This window comes from Xiphias gladius, chromosome 9, assembly GCF_016859285.1.
Source record: "Xiphias gladius isolate SHS-SW01 ecotype Sanya breed wild chromosome 9, ASM1685928v1, whole genome shotgun sequence".
Taxonomy (NCBI): domain Eukaryota; kingdom Metazoa; phylum Chordata; class Actinopteri; order Istiophoriformes; family Xiphiidae; genus Xiphias; species Xiphias gladius.
The window spans coordinates 23,185,927-23,211,123 of record NC_053408.1 but is presented as its reverse complement, the minus strand read 5'-3'; the positions used below and the strand labels follow the sequence as shown (position 1 = coordinate 23,211,123).

The following is a 25,197-nucleotide window of genomic DNA, read 5'->3' as shown; positions in this document are numbered from 1 at the left end:
GCATCTGTTTGAAGGAAGGCTTAGACAACGCTGACAACTCTGATCATGACAAAATAACAGTAAAGGTCTAATGATAAAATATTACCATTTTCATGACATTAATGTATTTGCTTAACAGTATATAGTCTATTGAAAGCTCAATCCAACATCAGCCACAGTATTAATGGACAAATCCTTGTTTACTCTATGTGTTCAGACAGACAGCAGTGGGTGATGCATGTTCAGGGTGAATGGGTTTCGAGCTGGTCATGCTGTAGCTGGTGAGTTTTTCTCATCACAGTGTGAATGTGTGAAACAGGATTCTGCTGTTAAGGTGCGATAAAGCAGGAGGGAGGAGGAGGGGTGGGTGAATGGAAGTTCAAGTGTAGAGAATGATTCCTGGCTGTTTATATGTCCACACCTCAACATGTTGCTCTAAGAACTCACTGTAAATCTGCTGATCTGTTGCTGGACTCCACCTCAAGACTAACCAGAGATCTACACCTTCACTGTTGCCACTTGTACATTATACATTTCATAGTGTATGTATGGATGTGACCGTAAAGGTACACTTTAATTTACAGCCAAAAGTGTAACAGTTTTTATCCTGGTCCAAATACATGTATTTTGCCCTACTTTCAGGTCAAAAACTTATAGAGTGGAAATATCAAAATATACTGTAGGATGAACCTTTTCACTCCATGAACTCTCATTCAGCACTAAATAAAAATAAAAAATATCAACTTCACACTCAGTGTGTGTTACAATTTACCAGAGAGTTTGTAATTAATTAACTGATCATGTTCATGCTCCCCAGAGGATGAACGCTTTGGATTTTAATGACTCCATGACATTTTCTTCATCACTGCCATCAGGACAAACTTTACAAACGGAAAAATCATCAACATGTTCATTCAGTCCATTATTGTATAGGATAATGGACACTGCAGCCAGTGGTGACCACCAGAGGGTCTTAAAGCCTTTTTAGACACCTTCATAGTGAGAGAGGAGCAGCAGGATTACAGCATAGACCAACCTTTTTGCTGGCCCAGATGTAACTACTTTTGTTTTTTGTTCATCTGAACTATGCAGGTCAGAAATAGACCAGGGCCTGTTAAAAGTGATACAGAAATTTTGCCACTGAACACACAATGTGGATTGTCAGGTATTAAAATGAGTTTAAAAAATAATCTGAACTGAAACAGCAGCCATGTAGTGTGGAGCCCCGAAACCGACAATGGACAATAACAGGTTATCAGACAAATCAAAGATATAATTGAATACATATCAAAAATATAATTACTTTTAAATAAATAAAATTAGTACAAAATAAATACAAAACCAAACTTCTAAATAGTAGGTTAAATAAAGAAAACGTAATTTTTTTTCTGTATCGCTAATAAGTTTTTAATAAATAAAATAAAAATTAATTTGCTTGTCTATTTTTTTAATCTATTTAATTATTTACCCATTTTCCCTACCATACATTTCCTATATCAACTTATTGGAGCTAAAGGAAAGAATACAAAGCTTTTCTCTTTTTTGCCAGGTGAATGGAGGTTAAAAGAGAAGTGTAAAGTTTTTTTTGCACTCAATTTGAATAATTTAGTAAAACATTCAGTTATATTTTTGACTCAGATGATAATCTTCCACTGCTTTTTGTCAGGGCTCCATATAGACAGCATGGTAGAAAAAATAAAGAAGCAATTTTTCACTTATGTAAAAGTAGCAATGCCAGAATGTAAAGAAGTCCTTTAAATGTAAAGTGGCCATTCAAAATCTTATCTATATGTGAATAAGTATTAGAAATAAAATATGCTTACATATCAAAAGTAAAAATACTCACTGTGAAGGTTGGTCTCTTTAATGGTGAACAGTTGCTGTTGGTCCAAGTGTGAATAATTCAAATACTATGGAAATATCAATCTTTATGAGGACACTCGTTGACATGCATTCCTTAGCCCCTTACCCTGACCTTAACCATCATTAATAAATACCTAACCCCAACCCTTACCATAACCCTAACCTAAACCTGATTCCAAACCTGAACCCTAAAACCAAGTTTCAACCCTCAACTGTGAACCCTCAAGGTTGAGTCCTCACATCCTTTGAAGGTGTGGGGACTGGACAAAATGTCCTCACTTTCCCAAAATGTCCTCACTCTGTAAAATCTATAATTCAAAGTGGTCCTCACAAAGATAGAAGAACTAGTACCCGCACGACACACACACATACACACACGCGCACACACACGGGCAGAGAGCGCGCAGTCAGCACATGCGAGGAACAACCGCGGTGCGTGCCCGCGTTTGTATCTCTTCTCCCCCAGCTCGCGCGCTGGCTGACCTGCTTGTGACCCTGACATCTTAGTGAACTCCCGCGTGTAACCAAGTTCAGTGACCGTCAAACAAACACACACACACACACACACACACACACACACACACACACACACACACACACACACACACACACACAGAGAGAGAGAGAGAGGGAGAGGGAGAAAGGCTGCAGAGACAAACAATTTGAACTGGTAAGCTACTTATTTTTTAAATATCAAATAATTGTTAACTAATTTAAATATTTAAGCACAAAAAGGGATTGCCAGCCTGTCCCGTCAGTCCACAATGAACTGGACTGCTGTTGTGACTTTTTTTGTTTGCTTTCAGTTCAATTCCATTTTATTTATATAGCGTCAAATCATAACAGAAGTTAAGTCAACAAAGGAGCACACAAGGTATCTAAGCTAAGTAATAACTTTAACATTTCCTCCCTTTTACAACTGTTTACTTAACCAGTTTTAAAATGACCTTTGTAATGATCTTTCAAAAATCCCAAGAAAGAACCTACAGAAACTTAAAGGAACATCTGTTCAAGACAGTTTCTTTTGAAAAGTGCAAATGTAAAAACTGTAGGAAAAAAAACACAACATAATATCACTAAACACAGTAAAGCGTGGAGGACTTCATGTACTGGACCTCTGTATTGTGACACTGGGGCTGCTGAAACATCAATAACCAATTCAGATCAATACAGTGACACAGATCAAACCCATGTCAGCAGTCTATCCACATGGTTGCAGGTTGGACACTGCCCACCATCTTCGAGCTGGTGTTTCCATCAGGGATGGCAATTCATTTAAAGCTGCACTAATCAATACGTCTTATATCAAAGCTACAGTATGTACCATTGATTTAATACTTTGTAGTTTAAATTTTCTCCAAAGCATATTAATGTAGAGAGGTGCTGTAAACATTGTTCTGGTCTGCTACTCCTCTGGCACCGAGGCTTCAAGCCAGTATTAGATGGAGTCCTGCATTAGCTGGGGCAGCGAACAAAAAGAGGATGTTGGTAAAGGGCTGGGAGAAAGAAGGATGGGAGGAGAGGAGCGGTTTGCCTTCCAGTCTCATGCTAGAGCTAGCTTGATTTCCTGAACTTGCATATTGTAACTTCAACAGATCAAATGACTCTGTAATGTGAAAGGTGTTTTTGTAGTGATGGACCCATAGAAAATTATTACAAAATCTGAAGGTTGCCTCAGCTCTAAGCCTTTTAACAATTCTCTGTTCATTGTTTCTAGTTTTTCAGACCACAGCATTACTGTTCTGGTTCACTATCGCCACTCTCATAGCCTCATTTTCGAGTGCAACAGGCAGCTGTTTTCAGAGAAATCACTGTAAAATGCCACTGTCCACTACCTGCTCAGCAGCAAACAGCAGATAGACACAGTCAGAGACCAGCTGGTGAACATAGTGGGCATTTTGCAGCTAAAGAGCCACAGATTTACCTGAGGGGGCTGGTGGAGACCAAACACAGAGCTAAATGGAGGGTGACTATTGGAATATTGGACTGATTTCTGAATGGTTCAACTCCAAAATATATCTCAGATTTTCTTATACTGTATGAATGTTCTGCCTTCCTCTCAGGTCAGCCAGTAGTGGTCTATTTGTGGTTCCTAAAGTTAACACTAAACACAGTGAAGCTGCTTTTAGCTTCTATGCTGCTCACATCTGGAACAAATTACCTGAAGATGTCAGGCTAGAGACAATGCTGATTACTTTTAAATCTAAATTGATGACATCTGTCTGCCACCTCATATTTATCCTTTACACTGCTTTTTTAATGCAGTTAATTGTATGTATTTTTTTTAATCTATCCTATTATTTTAATACTTGTACTTGCTTTTTTTAATGTGTTACTCCTGTTCTTATATTCTTTTGCATTCTGTAAAGCACTTTAATTTCCTCTTTTATGAAATGTCCTATACAAATGAACTTGTCTTACCTGCCCCTGCTCTCCCCTAATATAACTGGATCCATATTCCATAACTTTGGATGGTTCATTAGGCTTGCTCCTACAGGAGATAATTGCACTCCTCAACAGAAGGGCCGCCACCAAAGTAACACTACTGTCAAAGGAAAAGGTAATAAAAAGGATTAAAAATGCAAGAGCATCAGTCAATAAAAACTAATGATATCCCCCTAGTTATGTTAGAATGACAAGAAGACTTGTCAATATGCTAGTGCCATTATCTGCTATTTATGCCTATTGTCTCTGGGGATAATATAACTGGAGGAAGATGCTTTCATGATTTGTTTTGTCTTATTAGTTTTAACAGTGTTGGAAGTTAGCCTTGATTTGCCCAGCAACGTGTTTAGACCTGACATTGTCAGGGTTATTTTGACACACTTTGAAAGCTCATCAAGAGCCACAGAAGACATTGCAGAACTATTTCACAGACTGAGGAGTACCCTCAAGACTTGCAAAACTGAACTCTGTGTGATAATTTAGTTATGTTTTCAAATAATAAAATAAAACAGTCAAGCACTACAACAAGAAGAGAAGCTGGAATGCTGTATAAAAGGTGAAGAGAATAAGCTAATGTAGGGTACAGAATTTGCAACTGTAGAATGTAGAAATATTCTCTAGAGGAAGAAGGTTCATTAGCTTTGAGAAGAAATTCAAATAACACTTACAGATGTGCTGCAACACTAAAATTCTGGTGGTGTCAGTATGTGGGTCAGGCCATGTGAACGAAGTAAGTAGAAGTGTAGAGGTATGTGTCTCCTCCTCTGTCTGTCTGTCTGCTGTAGTGTTGAAGGGAATGTAAAAGCTGTTTACTGCCTTGTTAAAGTGTTTGATCCCTGCCCTAAAATACTTATCACTCCTGTTGACACACAGGAAGGACGCCCATCCCCCAATTATGGTGACTTATATATAAGGCATAACAGGCTGTAAATAAACACTGGCAAACCTCACGGTGTAAACGACAAAATATTATTTTGATTTATATGATTATATAGGTAGTAGTACTGCTAAAAAATACTTTAAAAAAACCCTAAAAATTATAGTAAAAATCTCATATTCAAAAATGATAAATTCCTACAGAAGGGTTATCAACAAGATGTACTTAAAATACTTAAATGGCCCCAATGTAAATATATATATAAACATATATATACAAACATACATATATACATATATATAAACATACATATAAGCATATATATAAACATATATACATATATACACATATATATATACATATATATACATATACACACATACACATATATACATATACACACATACACATATATACATACATATACACACATATATATACATATACATATACACACATATATATACATATACACAAATATATATATATATTATATATAAAAAAACATATATATATATATAATTATATAATTATTATTGTTACTGAGACTTTAATGTGTAGTTAGCAGTTTATATACAGTTTGGTTTTGAAACAATGTACCACATCTTATCTGTAAGCTAATATTGAGTTGATGTATCTCTGTATATAAAAACCGAATAAACAAAGTAACTAGTAACAAAGCCTGTCAATTAAATGTAGTAAATAAAAAAATGACAATACTTCCTTCTGAAATGTTGTGATGTATAAGTATAAAATAGAAAATAATAGTAATTATCAAGCAAAGTAAAAAAAAAACAAAAAAAAAAAACCCTAAAAATTGTAGGCAAGTACTATACTTGAATAAAAGTACTTGGTTTCACAACTGCTTTTCACAGCTGTTGGCTTGTTGTCACCAATGACCATATGTCCTACCATAGAATTTCTGCATGACCGCCACCTCCTAATATCTCTGCCATAGCTCTCCTAAATATTAGAAAAGACAGAAATCATTCACCACTCCGAGAATTTTTGATCAGAAAGGACGTATTTACTACCAAGACACACTTCATAAATACTGCCTTGATGTTTGTACTCAAGTATCCAAATAGGTGTGTGCTGAGCGATAAATCCACCCTCACTTTGTAGATGTAGAGAGATGGAGGGAGTGTATGTAGAAGAAAGGTCATAATGTTAAAGTAGAATATTGGCAGAATTTAACAAGACAGTAGTGTTGAGAGTGCACAATAAACCTCTGACGAAAACAAACACATTTCTGTGTGTGCGCGTTGGCAGGGTGGCTGCTGTCCAGTGATAATAGAGGTCTCCAAATGTCTCTCGCCTCATTACATCTGTGGCGACAGGGATCCTCGCATTCAAATGCTGACCCAGGCCAAAGTTCACTTGCTGTTTCCCAGTTAGCGTGTGTGTGGTGAGATACAGCGAGGCTCCAAGGGTGAAGACACAAGACAGAAACCCTTCACAGAACAAGTGACGCTTCTTTCTTTGTGTGTGAGTGTGAGAGTGAGTGTGAGAGAGAGAGAGCGAGCACCCATATCTAGATTGTGACTGGTGGTACAGTTAAAGATGAGGCACCATCTCACTGAACCTTTGTTTCCCTCTCTGGCTTTAAAGGGCCAGTTCTCCCAAATTACTAATAAAACAAAACATAAGTATTTTTTCAAGTACATCTAGTGGTATCTCTCAATGCAGCCAAGTTTGGTTGTATTCGTCCAGGTTTTGAGAGATCTGCCCCTGAGATTTCTGCCTTCACCCCAATAAAATGGAGGTGAATGGAATTTAATTTTTGTTGCTCTTCACAGTCACTGGTACTCCAGATAACAAATCTCAATGTCAACAGTATTAATTGGAACTACTTGTAACGAGGGTAGCCACAGTGGAAAGGTTGTGAAGTGTCCAAAGTGTCTTTCGTCCAGGTAGCATCAATTTCCACACAGGAAATACACATAATACAACTTTCTTTGGTTCGGTATGCGTTACAAACCAAAGAATTACTGTCTAATTAGGTCTCCATCTTGAAGAGTGTCGAACATCATCCCTAAAGCTTTGGCAGTGAGACGGTTGTTGTCTATTTGCTAAACTGTGCTCGTTGGAATAGCCCATAATGTATAGCTTATATGCTGAATGCAAATGAGAAACCAGAGCTGGCAGAGCTTGCAATGTTATTTAGATCTAGTGTTTGGGAACACTGTGGTTTCCCAGTAAGTCACAACCTCTCTGGACAAAGAGTGGATTGGACAAAAATTGTGCATTAATGTGGTTCAACTGAAGCTGATGATATTATGTCTATTGAAAAATCAAACGTGCTAAATAAATCCAGAGGCATTAGTGAAAGTGTTGTGACTAGCTGCACCACCAGCTCATACGGGAACTGTAATGCAGCCTATTGCAAGACCCTGCAAAAGAAAGTGAGGACAACAGAGAGAATCACTGAAGTGTCGCTCCCCTCTTTGTGGGACATTTATCAGAAGAGATGCCTGTGGAAAGCCACCAGCATTGTGAGGGACTCTTCCCAACTTGACCACCAATCACGGATTATTTGCCCCTCTGCCTTACGGGAAGTAAGCCAAGAGCCACCACCACCAGGATTTGTAATAGCTTCTTCCCCCAGGCCGCTGACCAGGTGAATACTCATCTCCAAAAAATAATTTACACTTGAATACACAGTTCACAACTGGAAACACTTGACAGGCCATGGATGCTGCTATAAATATGAAATACTTATCTTCATGGACATTTTTTGTTCATTTTCATTACTGACCGTATGCCAACATTTGCAGAAAGAATAATGAACATTGAGACACCATTTAATATTTAGAATTCTCAAAATAAATTTCAAAAATATTATCTTTTGTGTTTCTTTTGTTTTCCCTGTTGTACCGAAAACATACAGAACACTGACCCCAAAACAGCACATGCACTGAAACAAAGCTTTCTTTGCTTTATTACACCCCTAATGTCATAGAAAAACTAAAAAATAAGACCAATAACTGGAAAAAAATAAACTGGAATTATCCTTAATTATCCACAACAAATTTCATGAAGATCTGGAATTTGTTTTTGAGATACATATATTGGAATGGAACAGCCTGATGGTAGCACTACAGAAAACGTAATGGGGTCATCGACTCAATAAGGAATCCTATGTGCTCCATGAGTTACGATGTCAAATATTATGGCAATGTGGACAGTAGTTGCTTGGATACATTCTGATGTAGAGCAAAGTGCTGGACAAACAGAATGATCACACTGTCACCGATGTACTGGACCAAACAGTATGCTTAACAACAAGCAGACTGTACTGTTGGATAAACTTTTATTACAGCACACAAAATAAAAACAACAAATTTAGGAAAGCAACATCTCAGTCAGGTAGAACAACAACAAAGGTAAAGCAAGGATTCCTTTGGATATCAAAAAGTACCCTCTCTCCACTTCTGTGGAAGGCAAGAAAAACTATCTCACTTTTTTTATCTGAATTGAAATAATCATTAGCATACAAGCTGTGTTATGTAAAACCTTGATTTTTTAAAATCCTGATTTGTGCCATTAACTAGGAAAGGCTCTGATCAAGGCTCTGACACATTCTATATTATATTAATGAACATACATTAAATACTCAAATATTTCTATAAACTGCAAAGAGAGCCAGGCTTTTCCAGTTTCCGTGTTTTCTAAGTATTTTATCACATTTCACAACCTTATCTCCTAGAAATGACAATTTTATTCAAATCATTTGCAACAAGAAATATATTTAAAAGAAAATGTAATGCTGACTGGATCACGTTTTCTGTTATCATTATGAGGAAATCTAGTTAACTAACGTATCTGGAAAGTCAAAAAATGTGATGCTGAATGTATCAGTAAAATGTTCACTGACAACGTATTTTATTTTCTTTTGGTCAAAATATCCAATCTTGCAATAAAATACCCGCTTGCAGCAAACTTTCTTATGATTCTTTTTAGACTTACAGCACAACACAGAATGTGTTGTCAAAGTCCTGCCCTTTGTTAATTAGTAGCAAATCATTTTTTGAAGACAGGGTTGTGTTGTATCTTATAGGATGTGTCCTTTATTTCTGATCTGCTCCAGTTTTTAGCTTAGCTGTTTTAATGCAAACTCAACACTCCCGCCATGTTTACCTGCTGTCTTGATAAATAAAGTTTAATATTCATTTCAGCACTATTTCAAACACAAGAGTCATGCCATACTCATCACTCGAGTTTCTGTTTTTAACAAACATACTGTTTTCATACACTGATTTTTTTCCAATAGCTTCAACTTTGCCATTCTTTCAGTCACTGTTAAGATAACAACTTTAACACAGCAGCGAGTATGACATGATTCTTATACTGATGGAATTAGTACTGTGGAAATACACATTATGCTGTGCGAGTATAGGTATTCCCCTTATCCTTAATGTTATTTACCCAGCCTGTATTTTTTTGGAGTGGTCCAGCTTCTATTACAGACTTTACCATTATTGAATACCGGCTTTTATTTGAGAATGTATGGTGAAATGGACATGAATACATGGCAGGAGAGGGAGAGCTGAATGACACAGGTCTTGTACACACCTTCAACCAGGACAACCAGTTTACACTCACACCCAGAGAGGAGGTTTGTGCACAGAATCCCTTCCACTAAAACTGAATTTGGAACTGTCCATTATTAGTATATCTGTGCGCAGTTCAGTTGAAACCTTTTGGAGCAGTATTTAAATAGTTCATATTGGAATATTATAAAGGGCCTATGTTAGAGCATAAAATAACATTTTATATCTTAACCTTGTGAATGAGTGGAGAGAAGGTGCCAACATAAGTCACTAAGCTCCTCACACTATATTCAACTGTGTTCACCAAGTAAGCAACAAATGCAAATTCAGACTCTTACTAATTACATATTTACTTTATGTGTCAATGGATGTGCATATGACAGTGTCTGTTTGTAGCAGACAAACTGCTCTAATATTTTCTTTACAAAATATGCAGTATATACAGTGACATTTACAAGCAAATATTTTTAAAAAGGCAAAAAATGAATCTAAAAGGAAAAAAAACTTCATCAGCTTCAGTGCAAAAATGCCTGCTAAAAGGTAGAGCACAGACCCAAAAGATAAACAGAATAGAAACAGTTTCATTATAAAATCTCATCAGGAATCCTGTGCAAGTTTTAAGTCAATCAACCTGCCTGCGAGGCTGTGAAGGAACCAATTTGTTATTGCTGTGCTTTGTGGGTATATGTGGATTATGAGATTCTAAAGCTTAATTTCACCCTGAGGAACAAAAAAACAAAAAAAAAAAACAAAAAAAAAAAGAATTCAGAATACAAGTTGAGCTGTTAAATATATATATGTGTATATAACCACTAATAACATAACAATTCCCCATGTGGGGCATGTTTTTGTGTAAGCATGAATCAAGTAGTTTGAGCGGACTGTAAGACAATGCTGCAGTTATCGTCACATAATGTCCTTAACCCTGGAACTGACAGGACTTAAAGAGGGGAGCAAGAGGGTGTGCACTGATTTCACCATTCTCATGAAACCACCTGAACCACCACTGAGTGGTCAAACAATTTTCTGGCTGCTATGAATGAGTACAGCTGTCATACTGGGACGAAAACAAGGCAGTGTCTTGTAAAAGTAAAGTTCATCAGATCTGACAGTGATGTGTATGACTTGCCAGTCGGTCTAGGAACATGTGAAATGTGCCGTGAAATTTAGACCCCATCTCCACTTAGTATTAACATGTGATCTGAACCTGAAAAATGACATCTGATTCCAGGCCTGATTCCACCTAATATATAGAAGGCATTCTCATCTTGATTCTGTTCTCACTTTGAGCCCATCTCATTATGCAAGGCAGGAGACTCTAAATGGGTTGCTATAATGTGCAAGGTTAGGGTCACATGACAGAGACACCCATAAGCATCTGCAGGCTACCCACTGAGAGCGTTCCTAAAGTGCAAATTACACTGTCAGTGTCCACATTGCCCTAAGTATCTGTATGACCTAAATTTACCTATCTCTGAGCTGGCCAAAATTAATGCTTGCGCAGACTGTACGTGAGGGTCATACACTCCAGACTGCACGTGTGAACATGTCTGCCTATACGAGAATTCCTTTTGCTCACGCTGTCTGTGTCTGCTGCAGTTTAGGTGTACACCTGTCTATTAACTAGTTACTTAAATGGCTGATATAATCCAAAACAAACACGGTCAACAGATGTGGCTCTGTTTATCCTACACTGGGTGTCTACATATGCTGGTGTGATTTCACACGTACAGTCACATTTTGAGCTGGACCCTTGTAGACATAGTTAAAAAATGAAATTGACATCACGATGACAAAAAAGTATAATTTGAGTTTAAGAAGTTATCCAGAGCTATAGCTCATTTGACTCTCACGTGGGTCCTCTAGTCTCCTGAGGTGATGCTGCTGTATGGGCTCTACTTGAGGCTAGTGTAGAGTAGCGATCAGACTGACTATGGATGACTGAAGACATGAACACTGATTGTTTTTTTTCCTTGCAGATAGTAGCGAACAATCACTGTTAATCAGTACAAGTGACTCTCCTTAATTTAAAGCAGCCTGTTTCCCTTTTTCCTTTTCCAACTGCCAATCCCGACAAGTGCGTTGAGCAATCTGACAAACCCCCCTAACTCCGTTTTCCATGTCTGCTGCAACTGCTTAATTCTAGCTGGTGTGTGTGTGTGTGTGTGTGTGTGTGGGCTCACTGGGCCTGTGAGCTGCATGCGACCCCTGCTCTTTTTCCTGCTAGTTTTAGGGTCTGTTTCTGCTGGGCTGCCTCACGTCTCGAGCTGAAGCCTGAAATTCAACTGTGAATGTATATACAGTAAATGCCCGTCATTACTGACAGTCGAATATGCCTTTCATTTGGGAGAGAGAAGGAGAGAGGGAGAAATCTCAGTTCAGGAGAACCATGTTGTTGCTGCAGATAAACTTATTATAAACTTATGTTCACAACATTGTCTGATAAAATGAATCAAAATACAGGGTAACAACAGTGGCTGTGCTGTGAGATCAGCTCTACTAGTGAGTGATGACACGAGGCTGACATCATCTGGCTAAGATCTGACTAAAATACACCTCCAGAGATGGTCTGTCTGATCCAGCCACATTCCAAGTGCTATGTGCTCTGTCTGCATTTACAGTATATATTCAGATACAGATTGCTTGTTAATACCAAATGTCAGTATCCTGTTACCGAGGCAAATTTCTCATATTATGACATCACATGCAAACCTAGGTCTGCATGAATTTTTGTGGTGGTGTAATGGATTGCATTTTTTGGTCAACTGTTATGTTATGTTTTCCAACCTGTGCACACATATTGGACCAAATAATTTAAAAAACATTTTGTAGATTTTCACCCTCATTTTTGACATTCTCACATACAGAGGACTTATGAAGATTCCAACCACAATCTGGGTATGAAAGACTCACCCCCATTGCCACTCTCTGATACTGAACTCCCCCATGTTCAGTCACTTGTGAGGCTCTGTCTCAGGGGGTTGGTTTAAATGTACAATGTGAGGAAGAACAGAAGACAAACAGCAAGCAAAAATACCAAGGTGTTCGATAAAACTTCACTTTTTTTCCCATGAACATCAGTCTCTTAAGACGTCATCATCCATTCTTCTATTCTTCCATCAATCCATCACCTCAGCATCACTTTTTTTCTGAACACACATACACAGTACATGGCAGGGGAAGTACTGGGACAATGAGTTTATCTTGGCTTTTGTCAGAGCTATCAATGGCTACACTTCCATACCCACAATTCTGTGGGAGTCGACAGATGGTGAAAACCAAGTGGAAGCAGTGAGATGTTTTCATGCCAGAGTAACATTTGAGATTAGGTTTATTCAACAGAATCTGCTATGCTGGTTACCTGGATCAAGCTATAACCAGGAGATTGGAGAAACCAGGTTATGAGCCTGGTCATACCACAAAGTGCCACAAACCAAATTCAATTATGCGTGTTAATGATGTAGGTGTTGCTGGAGGGGGGTGTTATGGGTAACCGTACGTCGCAGAGGAGCCAACAAGTCTTAGCACCATGCAAGCTGATTGGTGTGTTTGAAATGGAAAATGAAACATGTGTCTCTACAGCTGTCTCAGTTTCCGTGAAGGTCAGCTCTATAAAGACCAAGACTGTTCATTCAGCAAAGTTGAAATGTACTTCGTCGACTGAATCCTTTGATGGCAGCAATGCCACCGAAATGCATTGATTTGGGTTACTGAAATGTCACTATTATAAATGCTGGAGTGACTGGGAAAGAAATCTTTACTGCATTTAAAAGGACAGTATGACATATGACATATGACTACATGGAGCTCCATAAAGACCCTTGGTCCACAGCCAACATACATGTAAGAATTTGGTTTTCAGTCATCTGTGTTCTTTAATGTCATATAAATGAGAAGCCCTATCGGTCCATAGTAGAGGTAGAGGATAAGAGAAACCTGATATAATTCCCCAGCTAAATTCCTCATCGGAAAATAGATTTTTTTTTTGTTGTGTATACATGACACTGGGTTACAATATTTCTTTTAAAACTGCTTTTAAACAAAGATAAGCAGCATCTTGAATCATTGATACAGGCAGCCAAGGTTCCAAAATACATCAGGAGCAGTAAAGAAATCTGGTTACTGATCTGCTGCGTGTATACCACGGTGATGTGTGATTACCTGCATAATTTGAGTTCTTCGAGTGACCTGGTTTTTTTGTGTATATCCATATGTTTTTTCAGCTTTTAACATGAGACCCATGTTAAATGGATATGCAACTGGTTAAAGTAGAGATGTTTGCTGCATTGGTCACTGAGATATAGCCAGATATTTTGCCTTTAGACTATTATAGTTTCATTAAATCTATAAGATGTCCATCTGACAGAAATAGAAATAGTTGATTTATTTTAACAGAACATCTTAATCAGTAGATTACCAATAAATTGATCCCTCTAGATTAACAATCTATTATCTAATTTTGTTATTCTTCCATATGCAATACAAGTAAATACATCCTGACTTCATCCATGGAGGACAGAAGTACTGTAATCTCATTTTCAGCAGAAGTGGTGAATGCATAATATGTGTTTCTGACAGGACAACCAGAAATGGCTATTCCCATTCAAGTGAGGTGCAGTAAGTGTTGTGGTAAGTTTACCTTTAACCTCATTGTCCCAGTACTTGTGAGTGTCACTTCCTGCGCTGTACCAGTCTCCCTCTGCAGCTACAATCACTGCACTCTCACAAATGACCAAACATAGTTTCTCTTATCATAGCCATTAAAAATACAAACATTTTAATGTTCAGTCCAGTAAACTGTTTAATGTGTGTTTGTGTGTGTGTGTGTGTGCGTGTGTGTGTGTGTGTGTGTGTGTGTGTGTGTGTGTGTGTGTGTGTGTGCGTGTGTGTTTGTGTGTGTTATTTACATTGAATATTCGGTCAGGTATAACAGTATGGACAGGATATGACCATGTGTGTGTGCTGTATTTGCTAGGAGTCAGTTCCCTGCATTCCTTGTACAGTGTGTGTATTGCTGTGCCGTTACGTGATGTGTGTGCATGTTAGCTGTCTATCGGTACCTTTTGTGTGTGTGTGTGTGTGTGTGTGTGTGTAAATTCCCTGTGTGGTTCTCTTGTATGTCACTATCATGTTGTATGTTACCACGTCATTCCATGTGTGAAAATGTCCTTGTTCTGTGAGTGTCTTGGCGGTTCCGTGTGTGTGTGCATGTGACTGCATGCATGTTTCATTTATTATATCTCTTTGTGACACTCACATCACTCCTGTGCATGTGTGTGTGAGTGTTTACGAGGACATGCCATTGACCAGGCTCCTCAGCTGTTTGACCACAGTCTCTATCAGCTTTTGTTTGTCTCTGTCATTCTTCCTGAACTGAGAGAAGATGTTGTTCTTCTTACTGGTGTCCTTCATCCTGGAAACAGAGAGGGGAAGAGGTTGTCAAAGAGACAAGTCAGAACGATGTATTCTCTAAGCTGTGTGCTCACTTGCTATTTATGAGAGGGTTACTATTTAGATTTGATTTGTGACATCAGACACTGATAATACTGAATTGAATGTGGATCAGTAGGATAAAATAAAAGTTTTCTTTTGCAGAATGCCAGTTATGGGCATATTTAGGGTGCTTTCACACCTAACTTATTTGGTTTGGTTAAAATGAACTCTGGTGTTTGACCATTTAGTTTGGTTCGTTCGGGCAGGTGTAAAAGCTGTCAATCAAACTAAGCAAGTAGATTTCTAAGCAGACTCTGGTACAGTTCATTTATGGTGTAAAAGCAAACTAACACACTAACCCAAAGGATTTATGAGGGTAGAATTCAAAAACTGTTAAGAACGTGATCTCCCAGTCTGTGTAAGTGATTAGGAGCCTATATGCAAGACCATTTTGTAACCATGGTAACAATATGTACATCACTGCTCATATTCACAAAACCAATTACACCATGCTGATATCATAGTCAGCCAATTGCATAAAATGTTTTAAATAAAACTTTATATTAGACACAGAAGACACATAATGAAAAACAGTTTGAAAGACAAAAGAAATCACAATCAACGACATCACAAAAATGTGAACATCAAAAATATATTTAATTTAAAATGGAGCTCATGCATTAAACCATGAAACACGAGACAAGTTTTCCACAACTTTTCAAGTTTAATCCCTTTTCATGTGAATGTATACAACTATAGTTAAGAAAAGAAGTCACGAAAAACTTGAACGGATGAAAATTTCACCTTCATGTATCCAATAATGGATTTAACCCTTAACAAAATATTACCCGTAGTTCAGCCTTAAGTCAATATTTGTGCCAATGTAAGGGGATGAGAAACTCTATACTGCAGAGGAGGTAGAGCCATGCCAGGATATCAGATCATGTGTGTAGACAACTAAAAAAGCAGTGAGGAAGCTGCACCTACCCCCTGTAGACTCTAAACAGCAGCAGTTAGCAGCAGCAGAAAAACAGCAGACAGAAGAAGATTTAGAGGAACAGAAGGGCAAAATGAAACCAAAACACAGGGAGAGGAGGGAAACAAAGCAGCCACATTCATATCAAAGCTTTTCATAAGTTTTCTGCAAGAATTGCAGTTTTCTGCAAGTGCTGTTCATGTGAGAGAAGATGTTTAAAAAACTTCTTACAAAACAAACTATAGAATATGCCTTGATGTGTTAGCACGCCAACATTTTTTCAATACCATAAGAATACTTGTGGTGACTAACAGTGGCAAGTTTTTGGTTTGCATACATAATCATAGCATCTATTATGGATTTACAGGGTTTCTGCAGGGTTTACCATTTGAAATGTAAGAGTTTTTAAGATCTTTTTAATTCCACATTGAATGAACTTTAATACCCTTTTCATGCTCATACCGCCCAAACTATGAAAGTATGATGGAAAACCAGCAGGGATGATATTAATTATTTATTACTGTATCACGTTTTTCAGTACTTCCCAGCAGGATATAATAGCATTTTCTAATGATATGATTAATTAAATCTATCTGACCTGGATCTTGACAGGTGAAATGGCACATTTAAGTTAATTAAGGTCTTTGCTAAAATTGACACTTATGCTTCTATTATGTTCCCAGTGTTTACTAAAGGTCTGATGGTTCTGACTTAAACTCCACAAAAAAGCAGCACAATCCACAACCATAGCAATCCCACTTTTAGTTTATACAGTAGGTGGGTAACGTGTCCCGACAGCCCACAATCACGCACACAAGGATTTTTTAAACTAACATGAACATTAGGAAACATGATGGCAACCTCCTGACAGCAAGAAGAAGAGCTCATTTGTTTGTTGTATTTGGTTGAAGAAAAAGAGAACTGTGTTCAATAGAAAGAACAAGAATGCATATGGTGAAAAGCATCGAGTTTACTTTTCTGGTGCATGCACAGTCAATGCGCTTATAGTCCGGACAGTCTGCTTGGTCGCAAACTCTGGGCTGGATGCAGCTGCATAGTGGTCCGTGTGGAACCTTGTGCAATCCGGAAACCATGAATTGGCCTTAAAGCCTTTTGTTGAGGAAACTGAATTAATTGCTTTTTAAACATACAAGACCTGCAGATACCCTGATAAATCCAAGAGCAATTTTGGAACCTGTCACCTAATCTTGCCTTATTAGTGTCTGATGTGAATGGGTTATAACCATCCACACTAGAGAACATCCTTGTATTAACATTCTAGCACTAATACTTAAAAGATTTTTTTAGGTTCAAAAGACATTTTAGCCCATATTTTTTTCTTGGTGGCTCTTCACAGACTCTTTACCAGCACACCCACAACCTAAACCCCACTTCTGCAAATATGCATAGTAAATACTACTTTAAAAGTGACGGTGAAATATTGTGCACACTTCCCAGGCAGTGTTAACATATCAGATGCACTCACTTCTCAAGCAGAGCCAGGGCAGTGGCTGGATTCACTCTCAGGTATTTGGAGGTTGGCTGGCCATAATCTGCCAGATAAGTTGACCAATCCCACACCATGAAGAGGTCCAGGAGCTACGAAACACACAGAGATACCATTTTACAGACAGTTGGGAGAATTTCACACTCCTGGGGCATTTTGTTTTAAGGGGCTCATTGTTGCAAAGGTGAGGCAAGAACCAAACTCCGTAACTACATGGTCACCCCATGTTTGCTGTCATAGATATCAACCTTCTTGTCACTGTTCAATCAAAATGTGGGTCTCCAACTAGAGCATCATACACAACATTCCTCTCCTAAACAACAGACTTCCATTGGCTCCTGTCTAAGTCTATTTGCTATACAGAGTTTTAAACTTTCAGGCCATTAAATATAGTCAGAGATAACAATGCAATGCAATGCCAGCTTCAACATAATTGTTTGGGAGAAATGGCCTAATTTTATAGAATTTATTTATCACTATGAAAAGTTATTGCAACAACTCACATTCTACAATCGTTCAAGTATCTTAGGTTGAGAGGAGCAAAACTGATGGTTGAAAGGGACACAAGTCACCTGCACCTCCTGTCTCCAATAAAATTAGGGTAATCCTTAAACCATGTTGTAGATACTCTCTGTTTGTAGTTCTTATAGAAATACGTTTACATGTGTCTTTTGCATCAGATCCAAGCAGTGCCAGAGCTGTGTTAAAGCCAGGAAAGGAACAGGGTCAGATATTGGTATGATGGTGAACCTGGGTCACTGCGTCACTCTGAGACATAGAGAGAAGACTGAAGAGTGAGAACTGCAGAGAGAAGAAGGGAGGAGGGAGGAGGGAGGGGCTTCTGCTGCTATGTGATAAGTGTTAAGTGTGAACAGGGACATTTAAAATGACCACCCCACGACCCCTGGTTAACCTGATGGAGATGACCCCCTTACCCCACCCACACACACAGTGAATGCTAATGTCATAGGGTGAAACAGCTGGGTGTTTGGGCCATGTTGAAAGAGAAGTGAAAGAACAGCTTAGTGATAATAGCATTATTCAGCTGACTGAGAGACTCCGACACACACAGAGAGAGGCTTAGCAACAATGCCATTATTCTCACCTGGAGCTAAGTGATGAGCCACAAGCAGGCACATAGAGGGTGCCACATCTTACTCTGACACTCACTGAACTCTCCACAATTCACAATCGACAGGATCTAAATGATTTGGTACAATAAGCCCTTAAAGAAAAAATATAGTTTATTACAACTTGGATCTTATTTTCATAACTTAAAAAATGTAAAATGTAAAAAACATTTTACATTTTTTCATAACTTAAAAAATGTAAAATGTTTCCCCATTTTACCAGACAAATTAATTGCTGAGACCTGGGAACACAGTGACGTCACTAAAAACAAAACTAACAGGAAAAGACACACAAGCATAGAGGACAGACTTCATGGTTCAACTTTGGCCCGATGTACTTGCCATAGCAGTGTGTACATACTGTTTTCCTGTGCAATGATGGATTATCAGATGTCTAAACTAGAACCTGATCGATCCTGAAGGTTTGAAACAGATAACGATATTGATATTTGTCAAAAATCTGATGTCAGTTTATAATTTTTAACATAAACCATTAACACCAACAAGCATTTATATAGGCAAATATATGCCCAAACCAATATATCTCTGATATATTGTTGATAATATCCACCTGCTGGTGGGGCCCAGGGGTTCACTCTCAGTTTGACCTTCAAATAAAGAGGTTTAGATAACCTGGAGTCATTCTTGGCTCGTTAACAAATTGTCCGATCGTCTAAAGCTTGTGTATCTTGCCCTATCGGACCTCTATTTTAGAAATGCCTCCGTGTTCTCAGATCTCAGTTACTGCTTTGCACATAATTAAAAGAACTGGTGGCCAAACCAATGACAACGAAAGCCAAGATGGAGTTATTCTTTAACAGTTTAACTCATGTTAAATTCAAATTACAACCAGATTAATTTGGACTTTGGACCCATACTTCTTTTTGGCTATTTAAGAAAATCTGATGATAATTCATCAGTACAGTCCACAAGCTCCCCTCTTCCTCCTCACAACCAGTTGCCATTAACAGTGACATCTCTTGGAAGTTTTTCCCCAGAGCTGAGGCTTTTAATTGAGTATCTGCTTATACCTAGTCCTGAGCTGACATGCATATTGTCCCATGAGTATAATATACAGTTACACAATGCACCCTTAGGCTAAAGTAGGCCTACATTAAAAGAGCTGTCACTTTTTATTAACTTCAAACTGTCTTTTAAGTGTGGAGAAATTTTAAATATGTATGTTATTTTCACACAGTGCTTTAATTTAGCTGACTCATAATTATCTTGGGTAAAATGTGGCTACAGTTTTTAGTGTTAGCTCTGGTCTGCTATAATGTCAACAGTACACAGGTGCACTGACACCTGAAATACCTGCAATGTAGATGAACCGCAGTTGGTCCAAACTTTACCTTCAGCACTCAACAAGCAAAAAAAAAAAGATTCTTAATTAACTATATCCAATTTAGAACCTTTTCAATATCCAAACCCACACATGGGAATCTCATCCACACCACCCCACTCTGTCACATACACTCACTGAGCACTTTATTAGGAACACCTGTACACCTCCTTATTCGTGCAATCATCAAATCAGCCAGTCATGTGGCAGCAGTGCAATGCATAAAATCCTGCAGATACAGATTAGGAGTTAAGTTAAAACTTCAGTTAATGTTCACATCAAACATCAGAATGGGGGAAAAATTGTGATCTCAGTGACTTTGACCGTGGCAGGATTGTTGGTGCCAGACAGGCTGGTTTGAGTATTTCTGAAACTGCTGATCTCCTGGGATTTTCACACACAACATTCTTGAGAGATTTTACTAAGAATGGAGCCAAAAACAAAAAATATTCAGTGAGCAGCAGATCTGTGGACAGAAACACCTTGTTTATGAGAGAGGTCAGAGGAGAATGGCCAGACTGGTTGGAGCTGACAGAAAGGCTACAGTAACTCAGATAAGCACTCTTTACAACTGTGGTGAGCAGAGAACCATCTCAGAATAAACATGTCCAAGGAGCAATACCACAGGTCCTCTCTTACTGCTGCTGTCAGACTGTACAACCAGCAGTGATCCCAACAACCAACTAGGCATTCTGCAAACACCAATAGACAGTAATATGTGCACTGCTCTGTTTCCATGCAATACTAAACTTCATGTAAACAATGTGAAATATTACACCCCATGTAAATACACTACTGATGTAAATAACTTTTCCCTCTTAACTACGCTTGATAGCTACCCTGGTCTATATCCTGCTGCTACTGTAATGATGCAAATTCCCCCCTGTGGGATTAATGGTAAATGAACAACACTTATATAGCGCTTTTCTAGTCTAGTTAGGGGTTTCAGTGTCTTGCGAAAGGAAACTTCGACACACTCTGGAGGAGCCGGGAATCAAGCCAGGACTCTTCTGATTACCAGACAACTGCTCTACCTTGTGAAATATCAATTGTAATAATTATTTTATCTTAACATGGTGTTCCCAATAAAGTGATCGGTGAGTGTATATCTGACAACAACAGCCATTGTAATCTAGGGGGATCCTACTAGGCAAGCTGAGTCACGTTATCATAAGAATGAAATAGTAAACACCTCTGTTTTGTGTGTGTGTGTGTGTGTGTGTGGTAGTCAACTGTCACTTTGCAAGGGTTGACTTGTATGAGTCCTGAAGAAGATCTACTGGAAGTCATTCTGTTGAAAGTTTGCTCATAATTCAAAAGGCTCCCTTCTGATTAGCGATCTGCAATTAGCTTGAATAGTGTTTCAACAGTCACTTTCACTACTTTTCACTACTTTATTTGCTACAACCAGCTAATGTACTGACTGTATAAGATGTTAGCTGTAGCAAGCAGTGCACGCACCAAATGTGTGTGTGGAGTAATCACGTTTCCTCTTTTGGCTGACACGGATGCATCTTTGCCTTATCTTGCAGTGCCTTGAGTAAAATCTTATGTTTGCAACAATTCATGCCTTTCCATTGACTTTGAATGCAATTCCACCACCTCAGTAGTTCCCTTCACATTCAGTCTAATGGTGTAGACCCAGTGGAAGAAAAAAATGGTATGAAATACCGCAAATGGTAAAACACTGCAAAAAATGTGTATACGTAGATGAGGTGGAAAAGTTGATGTATTGATAAAAAAATATTGCGATAAATTGCATTGGAAACATAGCGAGTAAGGCATGTTGTACATGAAGCATGTCGCTTAATGGCAGCAAGGGTCAGTGTGCAGTGATAGGAGGACTATAACCTTCGTCAAACTAATACATGAAACAAACAGAAATGTCATGTTTCTATCATTTATTTGAGTTTTAAATGGTACTCTTTTAAAGGAGCATTGTGGAGCTTTCGTGTAAGCAAACAAAAGTTATGTTTGAATTGTTACTCACCAAAACCGACTGTATCGTGGAGCTTTAACAAACATGTTGAATGCAAGTTCTTTTTCGTAAAACATTTTCAAAGCCAATTTTTAAAAAGTATTTTAAATACTGCATTGTTTACATCCATGTTAACTACCTTGCAGTCATCTTCTTCCCTGCATTTGCTGGGACATTGCAGCATATCTTGGTGTGTTACTGCCACCCTTTGATCAGTGAATTAGTGTGACAAAATTGGTAGGTCTATGTATTGTGTCACCTGCACACTTTTGTGTGCATGTGCGTTCTTGTGTGCATGCACAAGATAAACAAAACAGGGACCCACTCAACAAAGTACAGCTCCAAGCACTACTAGAAGTTGTCATCTTCTTCTGTAATGGTTTAACTGCTACTGACTGGAGAATCAGCTTCACCAGCTCTTTATCTCAATGCGTTCAACTCCTAATGTTTGTGTGGATGTGGACAGTGGAAATGCACATTAGTTTGCATTTTCTTTTGCAGATTTTCTGGAAATTTGTTCAAAATTTATGCTAATTTGGGTTAGAAACTTGACTATTGCCTCTGCTTATGTTTGCTTATTGATGTACGTATGTCAAGACTTGTGACCTTTGTTAGCAAGCATTGTGTAAATAAGCAACCTATGACCTTCTAAAACAATTTACATAACCTTCAGCCAAGAAGAACGTCATATTAATTTTTACAATTAATCTTGGAGACAAGAGTCATACAAAAGAGGAATCCCAGGGACTGTAATAATGATTTTCTCCTCCACAGATATTTATCCACAGCAGGTAAAGACAACACATCCTTCTTCACCACTTATCACTTTTTTCAGTCAGTTTTCTAGCAAATCACGATAGAGCTTCAACAGAACTTTTCTGCATCACCTGCTGTTCCCCAATGTCTTGTTATTTCTCGTGTCCCAAAGAAAATGAGCATGGGTGCCCTTCTTTACATTATATTGCGTTCAATGTGTCTTAATCATGAACTAACCTATAGACGTAATGTATAAAATATTTTACTCTTTACATAGGGGGGACCACAAGGCGGCACTACTTTTTCACTCATGAAGCTTTTGGGTTTGATCCAGCTTAGGTTAAATGGTGGCTCTAAATTGCCCATAGGTGTGAATGGTTTGTCTGTCTCTACATGTCAGCCCTGTGACTAACTGGTGTACCCTCCCTCTCACCCAGTGTCAGATTGAATAGGCTCCAGCCCCCCGTGTCACTCAAGGATAAGCAGGTATATCTAATGGATGGATGGTTAAAGCTGACCCTTCACATATAAACTGCACCTGTATAGTTTATATCATACATGAATTTACTGTGTTTCTATAAAATGGTCCTTTGGACATGTCTTATAGGGCTTAAAATAGTACAACTAAGTAAAGTAAAAATGAAAAGCATGAAAGGCGTTCTTCCTAGACCTGCAGTGTGATAATCTATGATGAATTTATAGATCAAAGACTCGTACTCAAATATTTATTTTGAACAAAGAAAATGAACTGTCCACTTAAACACAATACTATATGAATGAGAAAGTTTCAAATTGTAGGAAATCTCAGCATGTTATTTAAAGACAATATCACTTCACAAGTTACTTGGTGCATTTAATGACTGAGGTGTAGAATGTTAATGATCAAAATTGGTTTTAAGTCAATGCATTAACATTAACTCTACTGCATACGTATCTTTCCATGCTGACCAAACAAGTTTAAAAAATCACTCAAGCCTTTTATAGACATTCGATCAGTCACCCTAGAATTTTTAATTTTCGTCACTCTAAATGGTTACAGGATAACAATCTAAAAAGCAGTTACAGCTACGAAATCAACAGCCATAAGATAAGGGGAAAGTAAAAGGATGACCTCTGTGTAACCTCAGCCTGTGGATGCCTCCCAACCCCTTTACCTAAGGCTGGGATTAACAGGTCAACCAAGCATCCTTTAGAAAAGGGAACATGGACACATTTTGTCTAATGAGCGGTATCACAGGAAAGACATATTTTTGAATATTCTGCTAGCCTGTTGTCTAATGTGTAAAAGTAAGACTTTATATGTTATACTAGCAGTTTCATTGGAAGTGTACCAATTAAGCACTGTCTCTATTCCATATATAATAGGTAGTAGATCACATTATCCTTTTCACGAAACGTCCCAGGAATTTATTAGGAAATGACAGAATTAAAAAAGCAGGAAAAATAAAGTGTTACCAAATTTTACTTAGGCTATATAAATAAATAAATAAATAAATAAATAAAAGATTCAATATTTCTCAAACAGAATTTCACTCATGTCAGTTTGGAGAGAGCTGTGAAACAGCTTTTAGACCTTAAAAGACCATGAAATGAAAATCAGACCACTGGGCCCGCTACCGAATCCTACCAACTTGCCCTCATATGCCTGTCCCTAAATGTTGGTTTTCATTTCTTGTGTTATGATTTAAATATAATAAATAGGGTGGAAAAATGAACTGCCAAGTGTTGTTGTGGTTAGTTTATCTACTTTAGGTTCAGAGGTCCTATGCTAATGTAACTGTCTTTATTTTTTCAGTCTTCTTGCAGTAAATTCAAAACACTTCCTCAGTATAGTGCTGTGACCTGGACTGAATGTAGAGCCAAGCCTCCACCTCAGGCCCAGATTAACAGGTCAACGCAGACACAAGTTAATGAGACGAAACAACACTTTACATACCACTGGTGTTTACAACAAAAACGGAAGGGGCTCAGGCTCGTGTGTGTATGTGTGTGCGTGTGCGTGTGCGTGGTTGGGGTGTGGGGGAATGTTCTTGAGCAGGTGAACTATAGGACAGGTTAAAGTTGAAAAGGCCAGTGAAACATAACATTGTTCAATGTGATACAGAGAGGTGAAATGCGGGACAGCTGAGAAGTGAAAAGCAAAGTGCATAAAGGTAAAAACAGATTAAAACTACAAAAATTAATTGGTAGTTTTTTTTTAATCACTGCCAACTTGACAGACAGTTGTTTAAAGCCGGTGTTATATTGGATTTGAAAATGTCTGACTTTGGTGACTCCAAGTGGTGGTGTCAAAAGAGACAACCTGGCCCAGGGACACTGAGAATGACAGCCTGAAAGAAATACAGACTGACAATTTTT

The 25,197-nt window shown here is 38.1% G+C and overlaps 1 protein-coding gene across 5 annotated transcripts in view; it reads right to left on the bottom strand.

Annotated features, from left to right (window-relative positions):
• Positions 1–14,562: 14,562 nt before the first annotated feature.
• exoc6 (exocyst complex component 6) overlaps positions 14,563–25,197 on the bottom strand; it is a 74,588-nt gene continuing 63,953 nt past the window's right edge. For 4 of the 5 annotated variants that reach the window (XM_040134545.1, XM_040134547.1, XM_040134546.1 and 1 more), the window contains 2 exons: positions 17,613–17,725; positions 14,563–15,130 (listed from right to left, as the gene is read on the bottom strand). In XM_040134545.1, the coding sequence (XP_039990479.1) occupies positions 15,004–15,130; positions 17,613–17,725 (240 nt within the window). In that variant the 3' untranslated portion in view covers positions 14,563–15,003. Of the gene's footprint in view, positions 15,131–17,612; positions 17,726–24,610; positions 25,170–25,197 lie in introns of those variants that run through there. The other variant, XM_040134550.1, reaches the window with a different exon arrangement.